At 39.8% G+C, this 25,574-nt stretch overlaps 1 protein-coding gene and 1 long non-coding RNA gene across 3 annotated transcripts; one reads left to right on the plus strand and one right to left on the minus strand.

Moving 5' to 3' along the window:
* Window positions 1-1,127: 1,127 nt before the first annotated feature.
* Window positions 1,128-25,574, minus strand: LOC111065428. Of its 2 annotated transcripts, XM_022353609.2 has the most exons (5): window positions 25,372-25,574; window positions 24,378-24,700; window positions 2,064-3,540; window positions 1,770-1,961; window positions 1,128-1,646 (listed from the first exon to the last, which is right to left on the minus strand). In XM_022353609.2, exons 2-5 carry the CDS (start codon window positions 24,456-24,458, stop codon window positions 1,441-1,443), a joined length of 1,956 nt encoding a protein of 651 aa, XP_022209301.2. In that variant the 5' UTR covers window positions 24,459-24,700; window positions 25,372-25,574; the 3' UTR covers window positions 1,128-1,440. The 2 variants fall into 2 exon arrangements, with proteins under 2 accessions (XP_022209301.2, XP_022209300.2); XM_022353608.2 differs by lacking the exon at window positions 25,372-25,574 and having other exon boundaries at window positions 24,378-24,773.
* LOC121405059 lies at window positions 14,351-15,603 on the plus strand. The gene is made up of 3 exons (XR_005968353.1): window positions 14,351-15,007; window positions 15,070-15,232; window positions 15,308-15,603. It is a non-coding gene; the product is annotated as an uncharacterized LOC121405059 (long non-coding RNA).

Here is a 25,574-nt window from a genome sequence, read left to right on the forward strand (position 1 = left end):
GCACTTGGTCACACTAACGAATATTTTACATTCTACATGAAATGAATAGTTGACATACAGTTTTGCAACCTAGCCGCTAGGTGGCGCCAACAGTGCTGTTGTCGGCATAGTTGCCTGGGATTTGTGTAATGTCCAAAATTATTTGTTTTTTTTTTTTTTTGGAACAAATATTCACATCTGTACTATATATATTTCTATATGTTCTGGGCGAAATAAACTCCTTGATTGATTGATTGAAATTAATTTGCGGTACAAATTTCATATGAAAATTGTTAGAAATCGACTCGGAAAAAAAGTTAAGCTAAGCAAAAACAGTTTGGGGATTTTTTTGCCTAAGACTAACTTAGATCTAAATATGGGCATGCAAATACATACATGTATAATATAGGTTATTTGGGCACATTTATAAGGCTCTCGCGTCCGAAATATAATTGTGTGTGTGTGTGTGTGTGTTTTACTCATTGATCTTACAAGCACAAGGAACCATCGTTTTTTGTTGTTTTTTTCTTTTCTTTTATAGATATAGAATATAGAATATAGGGAGAGGGGGGTATACAATATTCTGGCATTTTGTTTGGCAACAGAATTTAAAGGATCTGTTGATCTGCTGATCTGTTTGCATATTTAATCACTATATATAGTGGGTATATATTTATATATCAAATTGGCGACACAAAAAAAAAACACTTACAATTGGTCCTTGTATATGTGGGTTTGTCTGTTTTCTTATTTTTTTGTATGGGTACACGATTGGGGTTCATTTCTTAAGGTACATTTTAAAGCCCATTAATTGTCTCTCGCTACTTCGATTCACATTTTCCTTTGCATCGGCTTATGCATGTTTGTTTGTTTGTTTGTGTATATATTATACGATATAATTAGTTGCAGGTTACTTTCTACTCTCGCATATACATATATATGTGTGTGTGTGTGTATTTATGGTGTATTTTTGTTGTTGTTGTTTATCAGCTAAATTAGAAACTATCTTTGAACTATCACATACAAGTTCACTAAATAAACGACAAAAAACGAGCAAACAGAAAGCAAAAAAAAAAAATACAAAAAATTACAAATCAATTTACGGGGTGGGGGTGAGGAAATACAGGAAATACAGAAAATAAATGTTACTTTCTTATGTACTAAATTATTTAGAAAACAAAAGAAACAAAAAAAAAATTAACTAAGTTTTTTTTTTTTTTTAATACATTTTGTGGGTACAGTGGTGAGGGGTGGGGTCTTGTGGTGGGGAGTGGGTGGTGTAGGTGTTATACAGGGTGCGGGGGACTCCATCCCCACTCTCTTAAGTGTACTCCTGCCTACAGCAAGCGAGCGAGCGAGCGAGCGAGCCTTGTCTTCTTCCTTATAAATATATAGTATAGCTCATATCTAATCCTTCATCGTGTTTTTTTTTCTTTTTGCATCTCTCTTCCCCCCCCCTTTTTACAATTTCACATCCTGCGTCGTCCGCGTGGGCGCTGCTGCGGCTGCCTCCTGCGTGGGCACCTGTGCAGCATCTGCAGTGCGACGGCGCGAGTTAAGGAACTCCACCAAATACTCAATGCCCCAAGCGAAGGCGCACAGCATAATGCAGAAGCTCTGGGTGTGTATGCAAATGGGATAGCTGTCGGTTACATCACGAATGAGTCCTGCAATTAAACAAAACAAAATTAGAAACGGACTTCAGTCAGTTGGCTGCCGCCGAAGTTTATAGAGCGAGGGAGTGGAGTGGAGTGGAGTGGAGTGGAGTAGAGTGGAGTGATCCTGCTTACCAATCAGTGGCCCAAATGTTATCACAAACAATGCCTTGCCCACCAAATGCCAGCCAAAGGCCGATGGCAGCTTCTCCAGCGAACAATACTCGGAGACGGTGAGCGTGAAATTGCTCAGTGCCGAGCCACGAAAGAATCCACAAATCGATAGCCAAATCATTAGCTGTGTCCAATCCGTTTGCTCGGCCATGACTGCAAGCAAGGAGAGGAGAGAGCAGAGAAGCAAAATGTGTTATAAAAAATGTAATTAAAGAAAGCCAAAGGGAAGCCGAAGCCCCCTTGGATCTCACTTACTTGAACGTGTTAGAGCCACAAATATAATGGAAACCAGAAAAATGGTACGCTTTCGGATGGTGGTCCTATCGAAGAGCGGCGGCAGCACAATACGTGCTGCAATATCCGTGATGGCTGTGATTGAGAGGCAGAAGGCCACATCCGCCTTCTGGTAGCCCAGATTGGCGAAAAAGAAGGGCGTCACCATCTTGAAGTTCATCTCGGCCACATAGAAGATGGACAGGCCGAACAGCAGATTGAGAAACATTTTGTCCTTGAGCATGTCAATGTCGAGCAGATCGGCAAATCGGCGCCAGAAGCCGGGCTTTTTTGGTTTCTTCTTTTTGGCCTCCTCATCGTCAGCGGCGGCGAGAGCCGCCTCCGTCTGCTTGTCCAGCTCCGTGGGCTTCATTTTGATGAAACTATCGCGATGGCCGCCAAGGACAATGCTGCCGGTGGCGGTGCCAACGCGTCGCAGCTCGCGATCATTCTGCTCGAACTCATCGTCGCCGGTATTGAGGTGCACTTGCAGTATGGAGCCGGTGAAGTCCATGTAGGAGAGGTTCGAGGTAACCGAGGCCTTGCGACAGCGCAGCTGCGTGGCATTGATCTCCGCCTGTGAGGTGTAGGCGCCATCGGCACCGGCACCGTGGGCCGCCGACTGTACACCCGCCAGGGACATGATGCGCGGAAAGGTGGGACGCTTGGGTATGCCCAGGCGGGCGCCATTCATTGTGTTCATGGCCATCTCAGAGTAGTTTTTGCGCATGGAGTGCTGATGGGCGTGATGCTTGTGGAACAGCAGGGTGTTCATCTCTGGCAGGGCATCCTCCTCGTTGCCATCCTCTTTGATCACCTTGAAGTCGGGCGGCGAGGCCGCCGACGCAGCTACCGCCGCGCCGCCGCCCCCTATTGTCAGCTGGGGCTGGGGTGTCGGCAATGCCGATATACACATCAGCTCCTCATCATCGAACTCCTCCTTCATGTGCCACTTCACCGGCTGCAGCAGCACCGAACCGACAGTGGCATTCAGAGCCACGCCCGCCAGCAGCAGGACGGCGCCCTGGAAGTCATACGCCTCCAGCAGTATCCTCACCAGCTGCGGCATGATCAACATGCCAATGGCTGTGCCAGCCATCGATAGGCCCACCGCCTGGCCGCGCTTGTGCTTGAAGTAATGATTCAATGCCACAAAGGCCGCCGATGTGGACAGGCCCACACCGATGCCATTGATCACCGAATAGGTGCTCAGAATGTGGGCCATGCTCGTCGCGGGCGATGTGAGGGCCAGCCCGAGGCCGCACAGCAGGGAGCCGGCAATGGCCACCTTGCGGTAGGAGAACTCCTTCAGCAGCGGACCGACAAACAGCCCCGAGAAATTCATGCAGACGTCCAGCGCACTGATGATCACCGCCGCCCCAGTGGTGCCCACATTGAGATCTTTGAGGGTGTCGCCAAAAAGCAGACCAAACGATGGCTCTATGGAGCGTGTGGCAAGCTGCAACGAAAAGAGGGAAAGAGGGGTGGTGGTGGTTGTGGCTATTATTATTGGGCATGTGTGTGGGTACTTGTGCAATTTGCTGCTCGCTCATTCCATCATAAATTATAGAAATTATAAACTTGGTTACTAATTTAATTATTTTATTTTCTTTTTGTATTTTTATGTAGGCCAATTTGTCGTTTTGAGGCTAATCTGCAAGCGGCGCGTGATTTATTTAGCCCATGGAGAGAAGAGGACGCTATCAGCAAACACCGAAAATACTTGAAAAGAGAGAGAAGGGAGGAGGAAAGCCAAGAGGAACAATCAACAGTCAACGTCATTGAATGGATAATCGCCAAAACCTTATCAATGGAACTCGAAGAGTAAGCAAGGAGGAGGCGGAGGAGGGCTGTGAGCCCTGCGGGTGAGCTACAGAGAAAGAGAGCAAGAGGGAGAGAGAGTGCCTGAAAGTGGCCTATCATGAATGCACTTCATGCCATTTACCCTCTTTATATGGAGGTACCCTTATCGATTGTGCAATGCGGCATTTGGCCATCAGCATTATCAGGGCATGGACACACACACAGCAGGGCTAGCTTGCTCCATTGATGGATCCAGAAATCAGTCAGTCAGGCAGCCAGCCAGCCAGCCAGCCAGCCAGCCAGCCAGCAAGCAGCTTGATTGATGGATCATTCCTTGGGCCACAGTCGCCGCCATATCAATGTCCGATTGTAATTGCCAAACATATTTTGTATTTGCCATAAAAACGATTATGGAATTGGCATACCATTCCCTTAGTGGGGGGTATTATAACCCTAGAATTTTTCTAGTCAAGAATTTATTTAAGTTTTGGCTTTGCACAATTTATTTATTTACATTTCCATGAGTTACTCATGATATTCCACGATAAGAAAATGAGTGCTTTAGTCACTTAATATGTGTACATATGTATGTATGTAAGTCTGTATGCTATGTACCATAAACATTTTAATGATTATAATCGTATGATTAATAGATTATTTGAGGGGATTCCAAGGGTAGCTGACAAGTGGATTACCATGATAGCTTCCCCTTTTTATTATGTAGGTTTTTGTCCTTTGAAAAGTATTTTGCAATATTTCTTTGTTTAATCTAACATTCTAAAAAAACTAATCTATCAATCATTATGTGAACTATACGTATATTATTTATTTGACATATTTATTATATTCATTTTATTTTATATATATTATTTATATTAATTACTTCCTATTATTCTAAGAATTTTCCCCTATTACTTCCTAGTTTTCTAAGCATTTTCCCCTGTCTCTTCCATTCAAGTAAAATATTTTCTTTTCCTCATGTGCTTTTGCCACAAGATTGCGCTTTAGCTTAAATTATTATAATGATGATTGGCTGCTAAGTAAATGGGGACGCGACTCATTTCTTAGAGTCGCTTTCGCTTCAATAATTTACATTTGTAATTTACTCATGTGGCCCCTCTCGTCTCCTTCACATTTGTTGTGCCATGAAGGGGCCGCCAGGTCATTCAATCCACCGATTCAATAGATTTGTTCCCTATGCTCTAGGATTTGTTGTGGGGGTGCTCTTGAGAGTGTTTTTTATTTGCTTTTGCGATTATTTGTGCTATTGATTGTGTGTGTGTTTGTTTTTTTGGTGTGTGTGTGTGTGTGTGTGTGTGCTCGTTCTGCTGAGGGTCCTCTACTTTTTATAGAGCGTATCCGGGGTTACCTCTACAATATATATACATATATATAATGTTTTTGTATGTGGAGCTCTGTCGTTTCATTCGGTAATTGCTTGATAATTGAGTTATCAGAAAACAACAGGCATGGCACCCAGCCGCAGCAGCAGCAGCAGCAGCAGCAGCACGCGCTCGACAAGTGCTTCAAATACCTTTCAATGTGCCCCAATCCCAATCCCCAATTGGTGTTTGTGTGTATCTGGGGGTCTAGGTTTTTTAATTGAGTTTATATGATTTTTATGATTTAGAGATCGTAAATTGGCTGTAGATTCAATGCTATATGCCATTTAGGGACACTTTTTGTGGCACAATTATATGGGGTTTACTTGGCAATCTTGGGGATCTTTAGACTTTGATTTTTGGCAGAACAAATTCATCAATAAAAGTTTTTGTTATTTCTCTTAATTTATTTTCTTGTATCTTTCGATTATAAATATAAATAAAATTATATTGAGTATTATGCTAATTTTTTATTAAATTGAAATTCCATTTAAATCCTTCAATTCATTTCACATTATCATCCATAACTTTTAATATTTAAAAATCATGAATCAATCAATATATAGAGGCACATGCCTATTATAATATAGTATTCTGTGTATATATTCGACAGGTAATTAGAAGTTATTAAGTTATTTTATCTTTTATCATTCATGTAATCCACAATTGAACCCTAAGGCACAGGCTATTTCTCTTTTAATGCTCTTTTGTGTGCATATTCTCTTGACGCAAATCAATCTTAATTTATGGTTTAATATTGCATTAATCACTGAAATATATTTCTGCCCCAAAATCTACCATTGAGGGGCACTTGCCTGAGGAATTTATTTACAACAAAGGAAATATCAATCTGCAGATTATATTTCCATTTAACTCAAACCATTTGCAAACAACAACAACAATCGTCTAAACCCACGTTTGTTTTTATTTTTAATTTCATTTGCAATTTGCCTGCCAGCAGCCAGCCAGCCAGCCAGCCTTTCTGTAATGTGTAAATAATATATATACATAAGTATGATATATACTCGTATATATTTTTGGTTTCTTATTGCCTTTTTGCTTTTGTTTATTAGCTTTTCAGTCACACAACCCAAACATACATACATACATACAGATGTACATACAAATATCTTGGAATATATAACCATATATAGTATACAAGTAAATTGTACTTGTATTTATTTGTCTTGACTTTTGTTGGGTTTTTAGCGAAAAACAGCAAAAGGCAAACACCTCAAAGAGCTCGACAGACAACTCGCGTTTTGGGAACACCTTTTTGGATCTACTGCTCTAAATCACCTTATTGATTTATATGTATATGCCGTATACTATATACATTAATTGTTATTTAGAGGTAGCTTGTGTGATAATATGATATTTGCACAATTAGATGCTAAATTATTTTTAAACATTTTTCGTGCAATATTTTTGAATCTAATTTACAAGTGGTTGTCGTTTGCTGCTGCTGCCTTTGCTGCTGACTGGCCGCCGCCTGCGTGAAATTAACGTGAAACTCGAGTGTACGTTCTCCGCCACGTTCTAGCCATAGATATACAGATACATGTGTACATATATAGGGGCTCTTGATTATGGCAAATATACCTATAGAAAATATTACTTAACAAGCGCACGTTGTCACCGTTTTAGCCTTGTTATATCGCTTGTCCCAAGTCTATTAATAGTCCAACAAATCGGTAGAAAGCGACACTCTCTTGGTGATGATTTATGGATATGGCAAGGGATAAAAGATTTGTAAGATCTGCTTATAGAATCATTTGAAAATCACGCCTGTATCACGGCTTGGATTTAAATTCCCCAAAAGGAGCGTATTAAGTATAATTTGGTACAAATCTTTATACATAAAATACAGATCTTTGCACACAGTTCTTTTCTTCAGCTAAAAATCGTTTCAGTGCTTTGTTGTGGCTGGAAAGTTTTTCGAATATCGAATCTTCCGCCAACTGAATTTCTTATTTAATTACAATTGTTCTCTCACAATAATTTTCCGCTATTGCATGTGTTGTATTCTTGGTCTGTAATTAAATATTTAATTGAAAAGTGGCAATTAGAAGCCCTACCTTGCCCTCTCCTCTTTCTCTTTTCTCTTATTATTCTGCGGAACCCTTGCACCTTGCTGACATTTCAATGAAAAATCTTGCACTCTATATTTATTAATAAACCCTTGCCAACCCGTGAAGTCGATGTCTTTGTTTGTTTGTGAATTGCAAAATGGTGTCAACAATTGCAGAATATCAATATGAAGCAATGCAATTTATAATAATTAGTGGGGTTCCCCCGATTCTGACACTCTTGAGAAGCCATGCAGCTGAAAAACCATGTCCAATGGTTTTCTTAGGTGTAGTTTCTAGAGCAGAGAGAGAGAGAGAGCGTGCGCCCACGTCCCAAATCAATCATTATTTATGGTCTAATATTACCCAAAAATTATCCATCAATCACTGCAGCATATGTATACTTTAAGCCAATATACTATTAGGGAATTTAGCTGGCAGTTGTATTTTCCACAAGCAAATTGTATTATTAAATTTTGAATTACTTCTTACTAATTTATTTACAATTTCTAGGCAATATTTTGTTTACCATTTTGCCATTTTTCCTCCTAATTCAGCATAGAACGGCGGAACATTTTCCCATTTAATCTGTTGTATATTTTATTTGATTCCTATATTTTGTTTTAAATTTAAATTCAAACATCCTACGCGTTATGCATTTTCCCCAAGCGGAGTTTTCTCCACTTTTCAAGGTGACTTTTTTACTGTTCAAAGGTTGCAGCTGCTCCTTTGAGACCTTGCACAAAAGTTTCCACTGCTCTGTATTTGTATCTGTATCTGTAGCTGCAGCTGCAGCGGCAGCTGTGTCTTTGAAGATATTTATATGTATGTATCTAAGCATTTCTATTTAAAACAGGAAGCCTGTTGATGTTTTCTTGAAATGTACTTTCGGCGTGCTATCAATTAACAGCTTTCAAAGCGCATGACGACGACAGCGTTATTGCCATGCCCCATTCTGTGCTGTGTGGCAAAGGCTTTGTGGCTTGTGGCAAAAAGGCGGTGAGAGTGGGTGGGTGGTTGGTCACTGGCACGCAGTGGGGGCGAAATTTATATGATGATGACTACTACTGCTGCTGACCATGGTGACGATGTCAATAGACGTCACTACTGGTCGTAGACCAACCTCCCGACACCCCCAACCTCCCCACATACATACCTACCCCTACCACCTACCCCTGGCTCTGACTTTTTCTCTGTCTCTGCCTGTACCTCTTTGTTGGCGGCTGTCACGACAACTGTCCGTTGTTGGTGCTTTTTGCTTTTGGGGCAGAGGCGGCGGCCCTTGACCATCGTTCGTCGTAAATCAAGTCCATCTGTCCTATCGATTTCCCATTACGTTTTGCGTGGTATTTCTTATGCCTTCAACTTGATATTTCATCATTTTCCAGTGACCAGCGACCAGCGACCAGTGTCCAGTGTCCGTGTGTGTGTGTGTCCTGTCCTGTCCACACACCAGCTTTTGTCCTTCAAAAACTCGGAACTTAGCATTTGAATGGATGGATATGGTTGGTTGTGGATGGTGGCGAACGGCGGGGGGTTTTTCGATTTTCATTGCGTTTCTGTCTGTGTTGTCTAAGCAATAGATAATTGAGCAAAGGACCAACAGCCAGGAGTACGTACGGGTAGGGTTTTGTTTCCGGATTATTATTGCCTGCCAACGAGCTGCCTGCCTGCTGGCTGCCTGCTGGCTGCTCATTTATAAGTCCGGAATTAACTCCAGTAATTGAAGGGTAATCATACCATCCCTCCCCCCATTCCTTTCCCCAATTCAGGGAAATTTTCGTTAAACTGTGAATGCAATTTATCTTCCAAATGAATTCAATCTCTGGGCACTGTAATTGAATATTAAATGATAATTGGCCTGCAATAGATATTGCCATGAACATGATATGAGTATTATGATGCCCGCGCCCTGCCCATCATTTGATTCTTATTCCAAGGGCAACGCAATAAATAGGAAATTCGAATTCGAAAGTTAAATTCTCAAACTTTTAATATTATAATTTTTTTTTTTATTATTTATTTATTTTATTTTTTTTATTTATTATTTTTTTTTTTCTATTTAAAAAAATTAAATTCACAATTTTGAAGCATAATAATACCAATTGTTGGTAGTTGTTGGTTTTTTAGTTTCCCTTAAATTTTTTTCAAGAATTATCGGAAATTCAAGGATAATTTTCCATGCTCCGAAATTTGCTTCATATGCCTCTTAAATTGAAGTTAATTTTTTCCCTGTGTTGCTGTCTTTGCCATCTTTGGTTTGTTGCTGGCGAAAACTTACGCAATATATTCAGGTATTTGTCAATAAATCTTCAATATTTTGCGCACAAAGAGTTCTCGCATGCAATTGATAAGCCCCAAAGCCATTTTTCACTTTGCTGTACAGATTTGTATGCTTCGAAAAGAGGTGGCATTTGGTTTAATACCTTCACAATGCTGCTGCTGCATGCTGCTGCTGCATGCTGCATGGCTGTCATGTGCTGCATGTGGTCGAGATGGTGCAGTGTCCATGGTCCATGTTTCAATTAGCTTTGTGCACAAAATAACTTCCAATTACGCTTTTCATGAAACTGCAGTCTTGGATTACAGTTTTCCCCCAAAGAGGGGCTCAAAATTCGAATATTTAGAGGAATTTCTTGATTGACACAGAGCGCCAGCAGCCAGCGGTGGTTGGTGTGAGAGGAGAGTAGAGAGGACACGCACACATACACTGACACAGATGGACTCCTGTCATTGGCTTCTCACTAGCTACGGCTCCCCCTTTGGGGCAGCTCCCCCCCTTTTTATTAATTTCAATTCCTTTCTTCTGCTGTCACTGTTCTGCTCTGTTTGAGTCCGGATTACCCAGACAGCAGAAAGTGCCTCAGACTCGGACAGCAACTGCCTTGAATGTTATTTAAAACGTGAATTTCCAATCAATTTGCATACACGAAAATTTAGCTGCTGGTTTTTACATTTTACGAGTGTAGAGTACCCAGTACACCGAGGGTGCCTTCAACTTTCAGTATTATTATTATTCCTAAATTGTTGAATATTAATTTGCGTTCATTAAAAGAGACAGGCGCGCGCACATACAACAACAAAACAACAAAATAAAAAAAGAATAAAAATAATAATGCAAACAAATATACGATACGATACATATGTATGTATGTATAAGTGCGTTCAAAATTGAAATTGTTGCTCTCTGGGTCTCGCGGCAATTGAAGCAATTAAATTGTGAAGTACATTTTCACTACCGGCCACAGCTTTTTATATTTTTTGCTCTCACTGTGAACTCAACTCAACTCAGCTCGAGACTCGAATCTGTATCGACAAGCCAGCCCAGCCAGCCAGCCAGCCACTCAACTGAAACGCAATGAACTGTGGGGGGCACTTGAGTCGCCAAACATTTCAATTTCAATTAAAACAAAAACAATAGCAACAGAAAAACAAAACAAAACAAAAGCCTGTGTTGCTGCTGCTGATGCTGCAAAGCTCTGAACTCGAAATTACAATTCAGATATGAACCGATCCGATCCGAACCGAACCGATCCGATAGAGCGGATATTAAGGGGGCGGCTGGGGGCGTAGATATGTATTTGGTTTGGCCTGGAACGAGATTGTGGGTATCGATGGCGCTTGCACATGATCGTTGGCAATCATGTGATTTAACAAGCAAAGATACAGCGCCAGAAAACGCCAGAAAACGGAACAGCACAGAGAGATCAGCGGAAGGCAGTTGCAGTTGCTATGTGGAGATGGGCGATGCAGAGCTGTATGCATGGGAGTTGCAGCATCAGAAATCAGAGAGCTTACAGAGCTACAATAATTTGCGAAAAATTCATAAAATATGCCAGCACAGAGATCGGAGATCCTGCTGCACATCTCCCACAGAGAATCCAAAAACAGATGCAGCTACAAAGTGATGCTCAGGGCACAGATCACAGATCACAGCAAAAACTAACCCCCCACCCCGCTCCTAAAAAATATAGCTGCAAAAAAGCAGCTGTTTTTTGTTGTTGTAGATTTTTTTCGCTTTTGCTGCAAACAGGTTTCCCTACCCAGGCACCCCATTGTCTGTCTGCCACTTGCCACAGAGTCACGTGATTGCCAGCCAGCCAGCAAGCCAGCAAGCGATCGAAGCATCAGCTGCTTGACAAACCTGCAAAACTGCTGCAGTCAGCGAGAGCGAGATAAGGAGAGCGGGAGAGGCAGAGGCAGAGTTGCGAGATACATCTAGACAGAGATAGCTAGAGGGAAGCAAGACGCTGAGTCAAGTCCGTTCGTCACATGTGCATTTGACTATTGACATTGATTGGAACTCGTTGTTGCAATGCTTTTTTCTTGTATTCATTAATTTCCCCTACCATTTATTATGCTGTATCTGGTAACTGGTAGATAGATCTTGCTTATAGACTCGTGCAGCTTGTGGGCTTTGATCACGTGATGCGAAAACGTTTTCAAATGAAGCCCAGTCAGTCACTTAGGGGGGGGTGCTCTCTTAGGGCTAATAATTAGCATTGAATGGATGTGGGATTTAACATTCCTTCTTGAACAGATACTTGAGAGCAAATATCAAGCTCATTTTTGCATGCATCGATATTGATTGTGGTGGTTTTTTCTTTTGGGCATTAACATTAGCATTTCCGATTGCTCCATCTCGTATTGTTGGCACTCTGATACCATTTTAGCAGTTGTTAAAATTTCATTAACATCCACACGCACGCCACACACTTCCTCTCGCGATCGGATCGATCGTTTGGTTTTAGCATTCACCTGCGAATAATGCCCAAGGGGGGAAGTTTGTTTGCTCCCATGTTTAAGATCTTGTTTGCATGACTTTCCGACCATCGATCGGATTGGATCAGATCAGATGGGGAGATAGATCTCTCACACTCACACATCACTCGTCGAGCGGGTGTTCGTATTTCGTTTTTCGCATTTCGTTCCTGTTTTTCTGTTTCTATTTCGTGCTCTATTTAATTCTATTTATTGTTTTTCTCGCGCCTGGCACACGGAATTTGTCAAAGAAATTAGCTCTCATTTGCAAAAAAAAAAAATAATAATAATAAAAATGAAAAAAAAAACCAGCAAACAGAGGCCACAACCCCCACACCCACACAGAGAGAGACAGTAAAGACAGACGATGACAATTGTTAACAACAAAAAAACAGAAACACAGCGTCACAAAATTAACAAGAAAATGTTTAGATTGGGTGAACGAAATGTAGAAAAAAGGTTTGGCTTGGATTTCGGGTTTGAGTTAAAATTATAATTATAATAATAATAAAAAATATAATATATAATATAATTATTATTAGAATGCCATCCATTGAAAACTAAAACAAACCAAAAAAAAGTTCCATAAATTTCAGGCGAAATAATTGTCCTTTCATTTCAATTATCTTCTATCTACATGATCATAATTTATTCTGAATTATGCCACAGCAGCAAATCACCAAATAGGCCTGATTGGAATTTCTTCATTGAAACATTTTTGAATATATGTAATTTGGGATTCCCCTTTTTTGGGCAATCTTTTTGACCTCTCCAAACGAAATGGGAATTTTCCAGCATTCCCTGAACTGAATTTGGGATATGTTCTAATTGGCTTTCGATGTGCGACAACGCCAACGACGACGAAAACGATGACGACGACGACACTAATGCCACTTCAAATACTCGTATATATGTATGTACAAACATATACATATATGTACATATGTATGCACCCCATATGCCCCGATATAGATTGTACGTTTGACTGCAAAAGCATGCCGGATATTTTGTATGACGTATTCAAGTCGAGTCAAGTCCAGGCCATGCCAGGCCAGGCCAGTCGAGAGTTGACTTGAGCATGCGTTTGATGAATGCTAAATGGTCGTTCGTTCGTTCAGTCGAGGAGTCAGTCATTCGGTCATTCAGTCATTCAGTCATTCAGTCATTCTGTTCAGTCATTCACTCGGATCATTCACTCTGTCTGTCATTTTGGGTGCCTGCCTGCCTTACATGGACAGAGCTCCTCTCTCTGTCTCTGTCTCTGTCTGTGTCTGTGCCTCTGAGTGCTCTCCTAATCACAAAATTCATGTATTCTAATTATCAATTAAGACAATGTGCTAAATGTTAAGGCTTAATTGCTACGCTTTTGTCTTTAGTTCATTGTCGTCGCGCCATTTGTTGGCTGGGTAGAGGGTGGTGCAGGGGAAGCTATCAATCGTTTCGATTGTCTAGACCCGAATCACAAATAAAAAGAGTGCTAATCGTGCAGCTGATAATGATAACAAAGAGCAGCAAAAGCAAATCAATGACGACCACTCTCTTGTATATATATATACATATACATATATACATACATATGTACATAGGTAGTACATCTATAAGTTACTTTCTGTTTGTGTTTTTAGTAAATTGGCACAGCGTCAAGAGCAGAGAAGAAGGTGGAATTGGTGGCAGCAAATCTTCAAATAGAAAAACGAAAACAAAGAGTGGGCAGGGACCATGAGAGAGACTGTGGGGATACCCTGGTTATTTTAAATGCTCACTGGGAGAGAGCAGTGCGCTAGCAGAGATGCTATGCCACACTGGAATAGAGAGAATGCGGTTAACTTAAGATATTTGCACATGCCGGAATATTATTTAGGAGTCTAAGTGGGAGAGAGGAGGGAGCGTTATATTTATGCAATCAAAGTAAATATTAAATTACAATTCCCCTGAAAATTAGATCCATCCTAGCGCCACCAGGAATTTCATATGCTCCATTACTGATTGTAAATATTTATGCCTTTCTGGCAAAAACGAGAGGTAGCCAGCAGCCCCCCACCCCCATATCTATAGAGTAAGCAAGCACTGAGAACCATTTACTTGAGTTTCATTATTGCGTTGACACTGAGCACAACAGCAAAATCAAGATGTGTACACAGATAGAGTACAGAATATATATATATATATATATATATATCATTCAATTTGTTGTACAGCAGATGGACATAAGAAAATAAAAAAGAGAGATCGAAAGCAGACAAGACACGAAAGACAAACAGACAGACAGACAGACAGGCAAAAGTCTCGTTCCGTGCAAAGTCCACACAGAAAATCTTTGGTGTGTGTTTTTTTTTTCTCTTTGTTTAATTTGCGTTTTGCAAAAATTGTTATCAAATTATTTCTGAATCATACTTTCAGTGTATTTGATTTTCTTCGATTCTTCGAGGGTGTACCACTATATTTTTGCAGCTGCAATCGAAAGGAGCTTGGGCAATAAATCAAATAAAATATCAGCAAGAGAGTAAACAACATTTTTCCGGTGAAGAAAGTGAGCGAGAGAGAGGGAGTATGGAGTGGGGAGTGGGGAGGCGTGAGGCTCATGGACTTGTTGTACCTTCTTTAATTTCAACATCGAGCGATATCGCTGCTACTGCGTTATCTGGCGATTGGTTATGCAAGTCTTTCTGTGTCTCTGGTTCTGACAGACAGAGTCTGTTCGAATCGCTGGAGCGAAGAATTCAATTAAATGAGATTGTTTATGGAAATGCTTACGACAAAGCAAGCTTACGTGATACAAAATGGAAATTGATTTTTTTGACAGATTTGACAGGTTCGACAGGTTATGGAGGAGCTGTGTCTGCAAATGAAGGGGGGCCCTAGATCACTTCCTCAATAAGGAACTCTCTTCAACAATGTATTTAATCTTTATGTAATTTTAATGACATTTCCAAATAGATCTCTAGTCCAATGGTATTTCGTTTTTGTGCTTAGCCGCTCCAATATTGATGTCCAACAATGGTACACATAATTATGGTTTAATCGGGTCTCCTCTTGTGTGCTGTCTGTGTCGACGACCTCCAAGCGAATTGAATACCAAATTATCTGTGTATCTGTATCTATTGTATATATATTTACATATCTACATATATACATGGTGTGTACCTATTTTGTAATGCTATCTCTGCCATCCGATATTTGCTATAAGATATATATATATTTTTTTTTTCAGTCACGTGCCTGCTAATGGCTTTTGGTGCCTCTTGAGGATGGTGGTCCTCGGGTCTCTCGGAATCTCTCTGTTTGCCATGAATAGTATAACGAAATATGTTGCCAGTTTGCTCTTTATCTTTATCTTTGCCCGAAGCTTTGCAGACAGACAGACGACGGGCGGCGGCTTTCTTTGTCTTATATTTCCACCAAAGATAAGGTGCCTCAACCCACACCAGACATTTTGGCCATATCTCGACATATATACAATATATACATAAATATACTCGAATATATTAAATTTTGATCATATAAATCCCTGGGTGCGTTTCCATCCGCTTTTGGCCTCGCCTTTTCCACCTGAAATTTATATATGCGATAGCTGAAACCATTTTTTGGGTTTACTTCCATAGATAGATACACTCATAGAATTGATAAACTCCAATCTCAGTACATATAGCTACGAACACTATGTTCCATTAATATCATAATATGTTCTCAAGGAATTTGCTAATTATTTAAAAGTGCTCCCTACTCCGTCCATCGATCGTTGCAGCTGGTACTTTCACAAATGATTTGAAGTTGTCCAGGTCCGCTAATCATATATGTTTCTGGAGATCTGGAAAACTGTCAATCATAGCACAAACGATATCCGGTTCGCGTGTGAAACACCCTCGTGGGGATCGATGGTGCTGGTACTTTCATTTGTAAATATTAATTGTGATTATTTTCCTCTGGCCTATAGTTGTCTTTGGATCACAGCTCCAATATGTTTTTTTTCGTATCATATTGGGCTGCGAACCAAGACATTTATTAACCACTAAGCCATCTATGAGATTACCGATCCGTGCGTGAATATTCTTCTTTGATAAGAAAGAAAGGACGAAAGTCGCTGGAATTGTTACTTTTAATCGAGTGTCCGAGCCATTAAGTGGCTTCATTCCTTAAGGCTAGTACACTCGGTAGACGTATACGTTCATTCTCCATCATTTGTGGAATTTTATCTAAAAGAATTACTAACTTCGAATCAACTGGGAATTGAGTTTTCATTGTGGAGACTTATTTTCCTCTGGTCTTTAGTTGTCTTTGGCTCCCAGCTCCAATATGTTTTTTTTTAGTATCATATTGGACTGCGAACCAAGACATTTATTAACCACTAAACAATCTGTGACCGGACGACAATCGTTGGGGTTCGTACTTTGGTCGAGTATCCCCAGTTATTAAGTGGTTTGATATCTTATGACTAGGAAACTCGATGAATGTAGGCGCCCCCAACATCGAATTATTTAAATCAGTCGTGAATTATTTCGTGAGTGGTGAATATTTTGCATGGACTTATCGTTTTAACTGTGTCCATTAATTTATGTTAGATTTTAATATCATAAATTGCTGTGCACAGTGACAATTATTAGCCACACTCTTCGTGGATTAAAAGTTGGAGCTGTTACTTTTACTCGAGTGTCCTGGCTATTAAGTGGTTTGATTCCTTAAAGCAAGTACACTCGGTAGACGTATACGTTCATTCTCCATCATTTGTGGGATCATATTTATTTACCACCCACCCAACCATCCGTAAGATATCCGTTCCGTGCGCTAATATTCCATTTTAATAATTTGAGCGGACGACAGCTTGTACTTTTATCCATTTTCTTGGTATATACGATTTTTTGATATCTTAATACTTGGAAAATGGATAGACGTATAAGCTTATTTTCCATCAGCTCAAACTTCGAATCAATTACATCCACCGATAAATGCGTTAAGCGGTGTATGTATATTCTCTTTTATGTGTAAATATTAATTGTAATAATTTTAAAGTGGCTTATAGTCGTCTTTGGATCACAGCTCCAATATGTTTTTTTCGTATCATATTGGGCTGCGAACCAAGACATTTATTTGTCACTAAACCATCTTTGAGATTACCGATCCGTCCGTCAATATTCTTCTTTGATAAGAAAGAAAGGACGAAAGTCGCTGGAGCTGTTACTTTTATTCGAGTGTCCGAGCCATTAAGTGGTTTCATTCCTTAAGGCTAGTACACTCGGTAGTCGTATACGTTCATTCTCCATCATTTGTGGAATTTTATCTAAAAGAATTACTAACTTCGAATCAACTGGGAATTGAGCTTTCATTGTGCAGACTTATTTTCCTCTGGCCTATAGTTGTCCTGGTTCCCAGCTCCAATGTGTTTTTTTAATATCATATTGGGCTGCGGACCAGGTGATTTATTTACCATTTAACCATCCCTGAGATATCCGTTCCGTGCGTGAATAAAATGACCGGGCGACAATCGCTGGAGCTGGTACTTTCATCGAGTATCACAGTTTTTGAGTGGTTTGATATCTTTCGGCTGAGGTACTCGATGGACGTATTAGCTCATCCTTCATCATTTGTGCAAATGGTTTGTAGTTTTCCGGGGCCACAGCTGTCTAATGTATACTTTTAATATCATTGGGCAGCGTGTCTCTGGGGAATTCTTTACCGCAAGCTCATCAGTGAGATATCCATATCTGGCGAGATCCTTGCTATATTCCATATACTTTTTTAATGGTTTTAAGTTGTTTAATTGTTCGGATCACATATGTTTGTTTTTTATACCATATATGACCGAACAATTAAAGAATTTTGCCATTTATTTTCCACAAAGAAAAATTCGTGAGTTATTCGTTTAATGTAGGAGTATGGGTGGGACTTGTTTTATATACCCAAAAAGGTGAGCTCCTATTAGTCATATATTCTTAATCAAATTTCAGATATATGTCCGGGGCACCTGGCAACGAGATTTCTTATTTCTAAGAGTCATGTTTGTTTTTTATACCCGTACTCAAAAAAGAGTTAAGGGGTATATTAGATCTGTGTTAAAAGTTGATGTGTGTAACGCAGAGAAGGAAACGTTTCCGACCCCATAAAGTATGTATATTCTTGATCAGCATCAATAGCCGAGTCGATAGAGCCATGTCTGTCTGTCCGTCTGTCTGTCTGTCTGTCTGTCTGTCTGTCTGTCTGTCTGTCCGTCCGTCTGTCTTGTTGAGCGCCTTGATCTCAGAGACTATAAGAGCTAGGGCAAACAAATTTGGTTTCCGGGCTCATGTGATATCACACTGCTACAAGTGTATTTCAAAATTTCGCCCCTCCCACTTCCGCCCCCACAAAGGACGAAAATCTGTAGCAGGCACATTTTTAAAGATACGATAAAACTGAAAACGCAGTATCGTAGAGAATGACCATATCTATAAGATTGCCGAATCTGAATCAGATCGAAACATAAGTATAGCCAGAATGAAGAAATTCTTTTTCAGTTGCCTTCCCCGCCTACTCAGCCAGAGACACGCTACTCATTCTCTTTCTCGCTCGCACACTCTGCCGCGTTCAGTACGCAACCCCTAGCGCAGGAGATGTAGAATATGAATGGTACATCTACCATGTATATGTAGATGTAGATAGCAGATGTAGCAAAAAAAATGTAAAATGTAAAACTTTTTTTAAAATTTTAAAATTCTTAAAAATCATAAGCTCAAAAATGTATATACTGACTGAGTACGGGTATAGGTAGAGTCGCGTCCCCAGAAGCGACTCACACGTTCCTTCTCGTTTAGTATCATATTGAGTTGCGGACCAGGTGATTTATTTACCACTTAACCATCCCTGAGATATCCGTTCCGTGCGTGAATACTCTATTTTAATAAAATGACAGGACGACAATCGCTGGAGCTGGTACTTTCACCGAGTATCACAGTTCTTGAGTGGTTTGATATCTTTCGGCTGAGGTACTCGATGGACGTATTAGCTCATCCTTCATCATTTGTGCAAATGGTTTGTAGTTTTCCGGGGCCACAGCTGTCTAATGTATACTTTTAATATCATTGGGCAGCGTGTCTCTGGGGAATTCTTTACCGCAAGCTCATCAGTGAGATATCCATATCTGGCGAGATCCTTGCTATATTCCATATACTTTTTTAATGGTTTTAAGTTGTTTAATTGTTCGGATCACATATGTTTGTTTTTTTATACCATATATGACCGAACAATTAAAGAATTTTGCCATTTATTTTCCACAAAGAAAAATTCGTGAGTTATTCGTTTAATGTAGGAGTATGGGTGGGACTTGTTTTATATACCCAAAAAAATGAGCTCTTATTAGTCATATATTATTAATCAATTTCCAGAGATATGTCTCGGGGCACCTGGCAACGAGATTTCCTATTTCTAAGAGTCATATTTAATTTTTTTTTTTTTTTATACAGCAATCCATCCTCAGAAGAATTGGTAGTATTGTTGCTGTCTTGGATAGTTTAGTGTTTGGTGAGAGGTTAATGTGTTGTGTGTGTGTGCTATTCTGTTTCGTGTTGTATAAGGTTCAAGTGCTAATTTGCCTCGTAAATGATTTAAAAGCGATTAAACGTGCGGCTGGCCGCTGCCCAAAGATAGTGAATTTTGTTGTTGTTGGATGTGTTGTCAACGCAGCGAAAACAAACAAACAAAACGTTCTCCGGGCTGCGATTAGTTCGAGCTGCTGCTAAGTTAACCCAAACCCAACCCCAACCCGAACCCCAACCAAACACAATCCAACCGTTAACCGTGTGCTCACATAATCGACTGATCGATCGGCCGCCTATCAGCCGATATCAGGCAACGATCTAACCCCGATTCTACTCCAAACATGGGGGGGGGGGGGCGGTACAGGTGGGGAAGAAGCAGCATTCACGATTAAGATTAGAGGTTTTGTTTTCAATTTGCACCTTCGCCTTGATGATGAAGTGGATACGAAAATCCATTAAATTCAACAAACCCTTTTTTCATTATGTCAAAATATCAATAGTTATTCCGTTGCACAGATTTCGTTATTTTAAGACTACTATGTATAATGATATTGTGTCTGAAAGATCTATTTATCGACACAAATGACATTCCCTTATCAATCGGTTCATCTGTGGCTCCCTCCATATAACTCAACTGGTCTGTAGTTGTCCTGGCTCCCAGCTACAATATGTCTTTTTTAAAATCATATTGTACTGCGAGTTCAGGTCATTTATTTACCAACCAACCATCCGTGAGATATCCGTCCCGTGCGCGAATAATTCCATATTAATAATTCCACCGGACGACAGCTTGTACTTTTATCCATTCTCTTGGTATATACGTTTTTTTGATATCTTAATACTAGGAAAATGGATAGACGTCTAAGCTTATTTTCCATCAGCTCAAACTTCGAATCAATTACATCCACCGATAAATGCGTTAAGCGGTGTATGTATATTCTCTTTTATGTGTAAATATTAATTGTAATAATTTTAAACTGGCTTATAGTCGTCTTTGGATCACAGCTCCAATATGTTTTTTTTCGTATCATATTGGGCTGCGAACCAAGACATTTATTAACCACTAAGCCATCTATGAGATTGCCCATCCGTGCGCCAATATTCTTCTTTGATAAAAAGACAGGACGGACGACAGTCGCTGGAGCTGTTACTTTTATTCGAGTGTCCCAGCCATTAAGTGGTTTCATTCCTTAAGGCTAGTACACTCGGTAGACGTATACGTGCATTCTCCATCATTTGTGGAATTTTATCTAAAAGAATTACTAACTTCGAATCAACTGGGAATTGAGCTTTCATTGTGGAGACTTATTTTCCTCTGGTCTTTAGTTGTCTTTGGCTCTCAGCTCCAATATGTTTTTTTTTAGTATCATATTGGACTGCGAACCAAGACATTTATTAACCACTAAACAATCTGTGACCGGACGACAATCGTTGGGGTTCGTACTTTGATCGAGTATCCCAAGTTATTAAGAGGTTTGATATCTTATGACTGGGAAACTCGATGAATGTAGGCGCCCCCAACATCGAATTATTTAAATCAGTCGTGAATTATTTCGTGAGTGGTGAATATTTTGCATGGACTTATCGTTTAAACTTTGTCCATTAATTTATGATAGATTTTAATATCATAAATTGCTGTGCACAGTGACAATTATTAGCCACATTCTTCGTAGATTAAAAGATGGAGCTGTTACTTTTACTCGAGTGTCCTGGCTATTAAGTGGTTTGATTCCTTAAAGCAAGTACACTCGGTAGACGTATACGTTCATTCTCCATCATTTGTGGGATCATATTTATTTACCACCCACCCAACCATCCGTAAGAAATCCGTTCCGTGCGCTAATATTCCATTTTAATAATTTGAGCGGACGACAGCTTGTACTTTTATCCATTTTCTTGGTATATACGATTTTTTGATATCTTAATACTTGGAAAATGGATAGACGTCTAAGCTTATTTTCCATCAGCTCAAACTTCGAATCAATTACATCCACCGATAAATGCGTTAAGCGCTGTATATTCTCTTTTATGTGTAAATATTAATTGTAATAATTTTAAACTGGCTTATAGTCGTCTTTGGATCACAGCTCCAATATGTTTTTTTCGTATCATATTGGGCTGCGAACCAAGACATTTATTTGTCACTAAACCATCTTTGAGATTACCGATCCGTCCGTCAATATTCTTCTGTGATAAGAAAGAAAGGACGAAAGTCGCTGGAGCTGTTACTTTTATTCGAGTGTCCCGGCCATTAAGTGGTTTCATTCCTTAAGGATAGTACACTCGGTAGACGTATACGTTCATTCTCCATCATTTGTGGAATTTTATCTAAAAGAATTACTAACTTCGAATCAACTGGGAATTGAGTTTTCATTGTGGAGACTTATTTTCCTCTGGTCTTTAGTTGTCTTTGGCTCTCAGCTCCAATATGTTTTTTTTTAGTATCATATTGGACTGCGAACCAAGACATTTATTAACCACTAAACCATCTGTGACCGGACGACAATCGTTGGGGTTCATACTTTGGTCGAGTATCCCCAGTTATTAAGAGGTTTGATATCTTATGACTGGGAAACTCGATGAATGTAGGCGCCCCCAACATCGAATAATTTAAATCAGTCGTGAATTATTTCGTGAGTGGTGAATATTTTGCATGGACTTATCGTTTAAACTTTGTCCATTAATTTATGTTAGATTTTAATATCATAAATTGCTGTGCACAGTGACAATTATTAGCCACATTCTTCGTAGATTAAAAGATGGAGCTGTTACTTTTACTCGAGTGTCCTAGCTATTAAGTGGTTTGATTCCTTAAAGCATGTACACTCGGTAGACGTATACGTTCATTCTCCATCATTTGTGGGATCATATTTATTTACCACCCACCCAACCATCCGTAAGATATCCGTTCCGTGCGCTAATATTCTTTGAGCGGACGACAGCTTGTACTTTTATCCATTTTCTTGGTATATAAGATTTTTTGGTATCTTAATACTCGGAAAATGGATAGACGTCTAAGCTTATTTTCCATCAGCTCAAACTTCGAACCGATAAATGCGTTAAAGCGGTGAATATTCTCGGTAAACCTTGTGGGGATCGCTGGAGCTGGTACTTTCATTTGTAAATATTAATTGGGAAAAGTTTAAACTGGCCTATAGTTGTCTTTGGATCACAGCTCCAATATGTTTTTTTAGTATCATATTGGGCTGCGAACCAAGACATTTATTAACCACTAAACCATCTTTGAGATTGCCCATCCGTGCGTCAATATTCTTTGTGGATAAAAAAAGAGAGTCGCTGGAGCTGTTACTTTTATTCGAGTGTCCCAGCCATTAAGTGGTTTCATTCCTTAAGGCTAGTACACTCGGTAGACGTATACGTTCATTCTCCATCATTTAGGCCAATAAAGGATTGATTATTTTCCATTAGTGTACTTGGCTGTGTACGGGCTGAATATTATTTCGGATACTAATCTATTTCTCTCTCTTTCTTTCCATAGTGGTTTGGTCTAACCTCCCACAGATGAAGAGCAAAATGATGATGCCTCAATATTAATCGAGGATCTTCAAAAAGATTCAAATATTCTTTATAATCACGTAAGCCTTTAGCTTTATTGATATCGTAATAGTCGATGTGTGATCGAAATTGTTATAAGAATTCGGCATTTGTGGTGCCACTCCCAATCAAATTGTGTTCCCTTTTTCTCGGTTCATATTTAATTTAGCGAGTATTGAACGAAATGTGATTTCTTGTGATACTAAATGCACGTAACCCTCTGCAAAAAGGGTATACAACACTTGAGACGCCTTTTCGATATCACGCGTCTGGTGCGTGTCCGCGCCACAGCACATTGTGCATTGTGGATGCCCAGAGGAGACTCCAAAACGAACACACTCAATGGCCATGATCGGATCGGAGTAGTTTCATTTTTTTTTTTTTTGCTTTGGTTCTCCTGTTTTGTCTCGCCCTCTTTATTGCTCATTCTACCTTAGTCTTTTCAAAAAGCAGCTGTTTCTTGCCTGTTTGCTGTATACAGCAGGGGTGCAGATATACAGATACACGGGAAAACAATAAAGGAAAGGAAAGGAAAGACAAGTTGCACCATAGAACAGGATCAGGGAACAGAGACCAGCAGCCAGGTAGATAGATAAATGGAATTGATGATCGCTCCAGACATGGAATTGAGAAATTGATTTATTTTTGAACTTTTTACATTCCCTCGGTACTATCTTTATGGGGATCTGATTGTAAATAATTAACCCAGTAAAACCACATTAATACAATAGATTATCTTCTGTATTTATGATTTGATTATATATGTATCTGCCGTATTTATTAGCCATAATATTTATTACAGAATAGCCCCATAAATCGCGTCGTGTAAACATGTGGAGATAGAAACATATTCAATTTTGTCATACAATATTTCATTTGAATCTTATCATAGGAAAAACACAAGTCATATACCATCCCAACTCCCTACAGTGGCTACACCGACGGAAAGTGAAAGGGGACAGGGGGAAAGTTTGTAACTAACCTATCCTAAGTGCAAAACCATTAATATTGTACATCAGGGGGAAAAAAAGAGGGAGACAAGAATGCAGTCTGCAGGATGAAAGGGTTTTAAAGCAGCGTAGAGTGATTGGTTTTTCTTTTCCTTTCTCTTATTAGCTAATTAATTGGAATACTTGGAATGTGTGGATACATTGGATGGGAGGTTTATGTGTACATATATGTATATGCATGTAGTATATATATTAAGGTGGAACTTACGTTGACCAAACTAACGCCAAAACAGGCAACCCAACCCCAGCCGCCATCGGGGGCAACTTTTCTTGGTTGTTTCGTTGTCATTTCCTCCTCCTTCTCCTCTAACTTTTTCAGCTCTATTTTTTGTTTTGTTTTGTTTTAATTCTGTTTCTGTTTTGTGTTCTTTGTTGTGTTCTCACTCTCCCTCTGTCTTTGTCCCTCTCGTATCTGCTGGTTCGTTCTTTTGTTCCTTCCTTCTTTCGCTTTTGGTTGCTTTGGTTTTTGGCTTTAAGGTGTTCGTTCTGTCCGTTCCGTTCCGTTCTCCGGGTTCTCCTCTCTCCGTCTATCTACATATATAATGTATGGTATATATAGATTTATGGATATTTTCTTTTTACGTTGCTAATTTCTGTTTCGCTTTTTTTGTTTTGTGTTGGCATCTGCTTTAATTATATTTTTCCATTTGTTGTGATTTTAATTTTTTGTTCGGTCTTTAATTTGTTACACACTCGAAAAAAATTTGAAAATAATTTTTTGCAACTCGTTTTTCTTTTTTGCCATAAAGTTTCGTTAATCCTATATCATGATTTTTCCCCTTTGTTGCTGCAGGCGGTTCTTATATCTTATTTTGTTGCTGTTGTTGTTGAATTTTTGATCGGTTTGCTTTTTATGCCGTTTTTTCAGAGTTTTCTTATCACATTGAAATTTTAATATACTTATTATATTGTATTATATTTTTTCCATGTGGAAAATCGCGGCGATACGGTGGGAGGGGGAAACGTATGTTCTCTCTCTCTCTCTCTCTCTATATTTTTTTTGGCCTGTCGCTAATTCTGTTTTTGTTTTGCTTTGCTTTGCTGGTTTCTTTTCTGGTTTTGTTCCAGCTGTTTCAACCGATTCTTCTTCTCGTTCACGTTAACGGACGACGGTTCGGGGGTTCGGTTCGATTCGATTCGATTCTCCCTTTCGTTGACGATGGTATATTGACGGGGGGGCGGTGGTGCAGGGGGGTACCGACCTACGTTGTTGCTCTGCTCACAGCGCGGGTTCTTTCCGTTTGGTAGCGTGGTCGCTTTATACAGCGCTATTTATTACAAAACTAAAAAAAAGAAGCGGTGGGGCCAAAAGGGGGGTGGCACTCTTTCTCTCTTTCCCACTCTGTCTTTGCCTTCTTCGATTTCGATGAGCTACGCGCTCGCGCTGTTCGATTGAATGGCTGCT

The sequence above is a fragment of the Drosophila obscura genome, unplaced genomic scaffold (assembly GCF_018151105.1).
Source record: "Drosophila obscura isolate BZ-5 IFL unplaced genomic scaffold, ASM1815110v1 contig_73, whole genome shotgun sequence".
In the NCBI taxonomy this organism is placed as follows: domain Eukaryota; kingdom Metazoa; phylum Arthropoda; class Insecta; order Diptera; family Drosophilidae; genus Drosophila; species Drosophila obscura.

Coding starts and splice junctions, on each gene's coding strand:
- LOC111065428 (XM_022353609.2), bottom strand. CDS start 24,458: ATGACAACGAAACAACCAAGAAAAGTTGCCCCCGATGGCGGCTGGGGT. Junction 1,962..2,063: donor TGTGGCTCTAACACGTTCAA/GTAAGTGAGATC, acceptor CCTTGCTTGCAG/TCATGGCCGAGCAAACGGAT. Junction 1,647..1,769: donor AACATTTGGGCCACTGATTG/GTAAGCAGGATC, acceptor GTTTAATTGCAG/GACTCATTCGTGATGTAACC.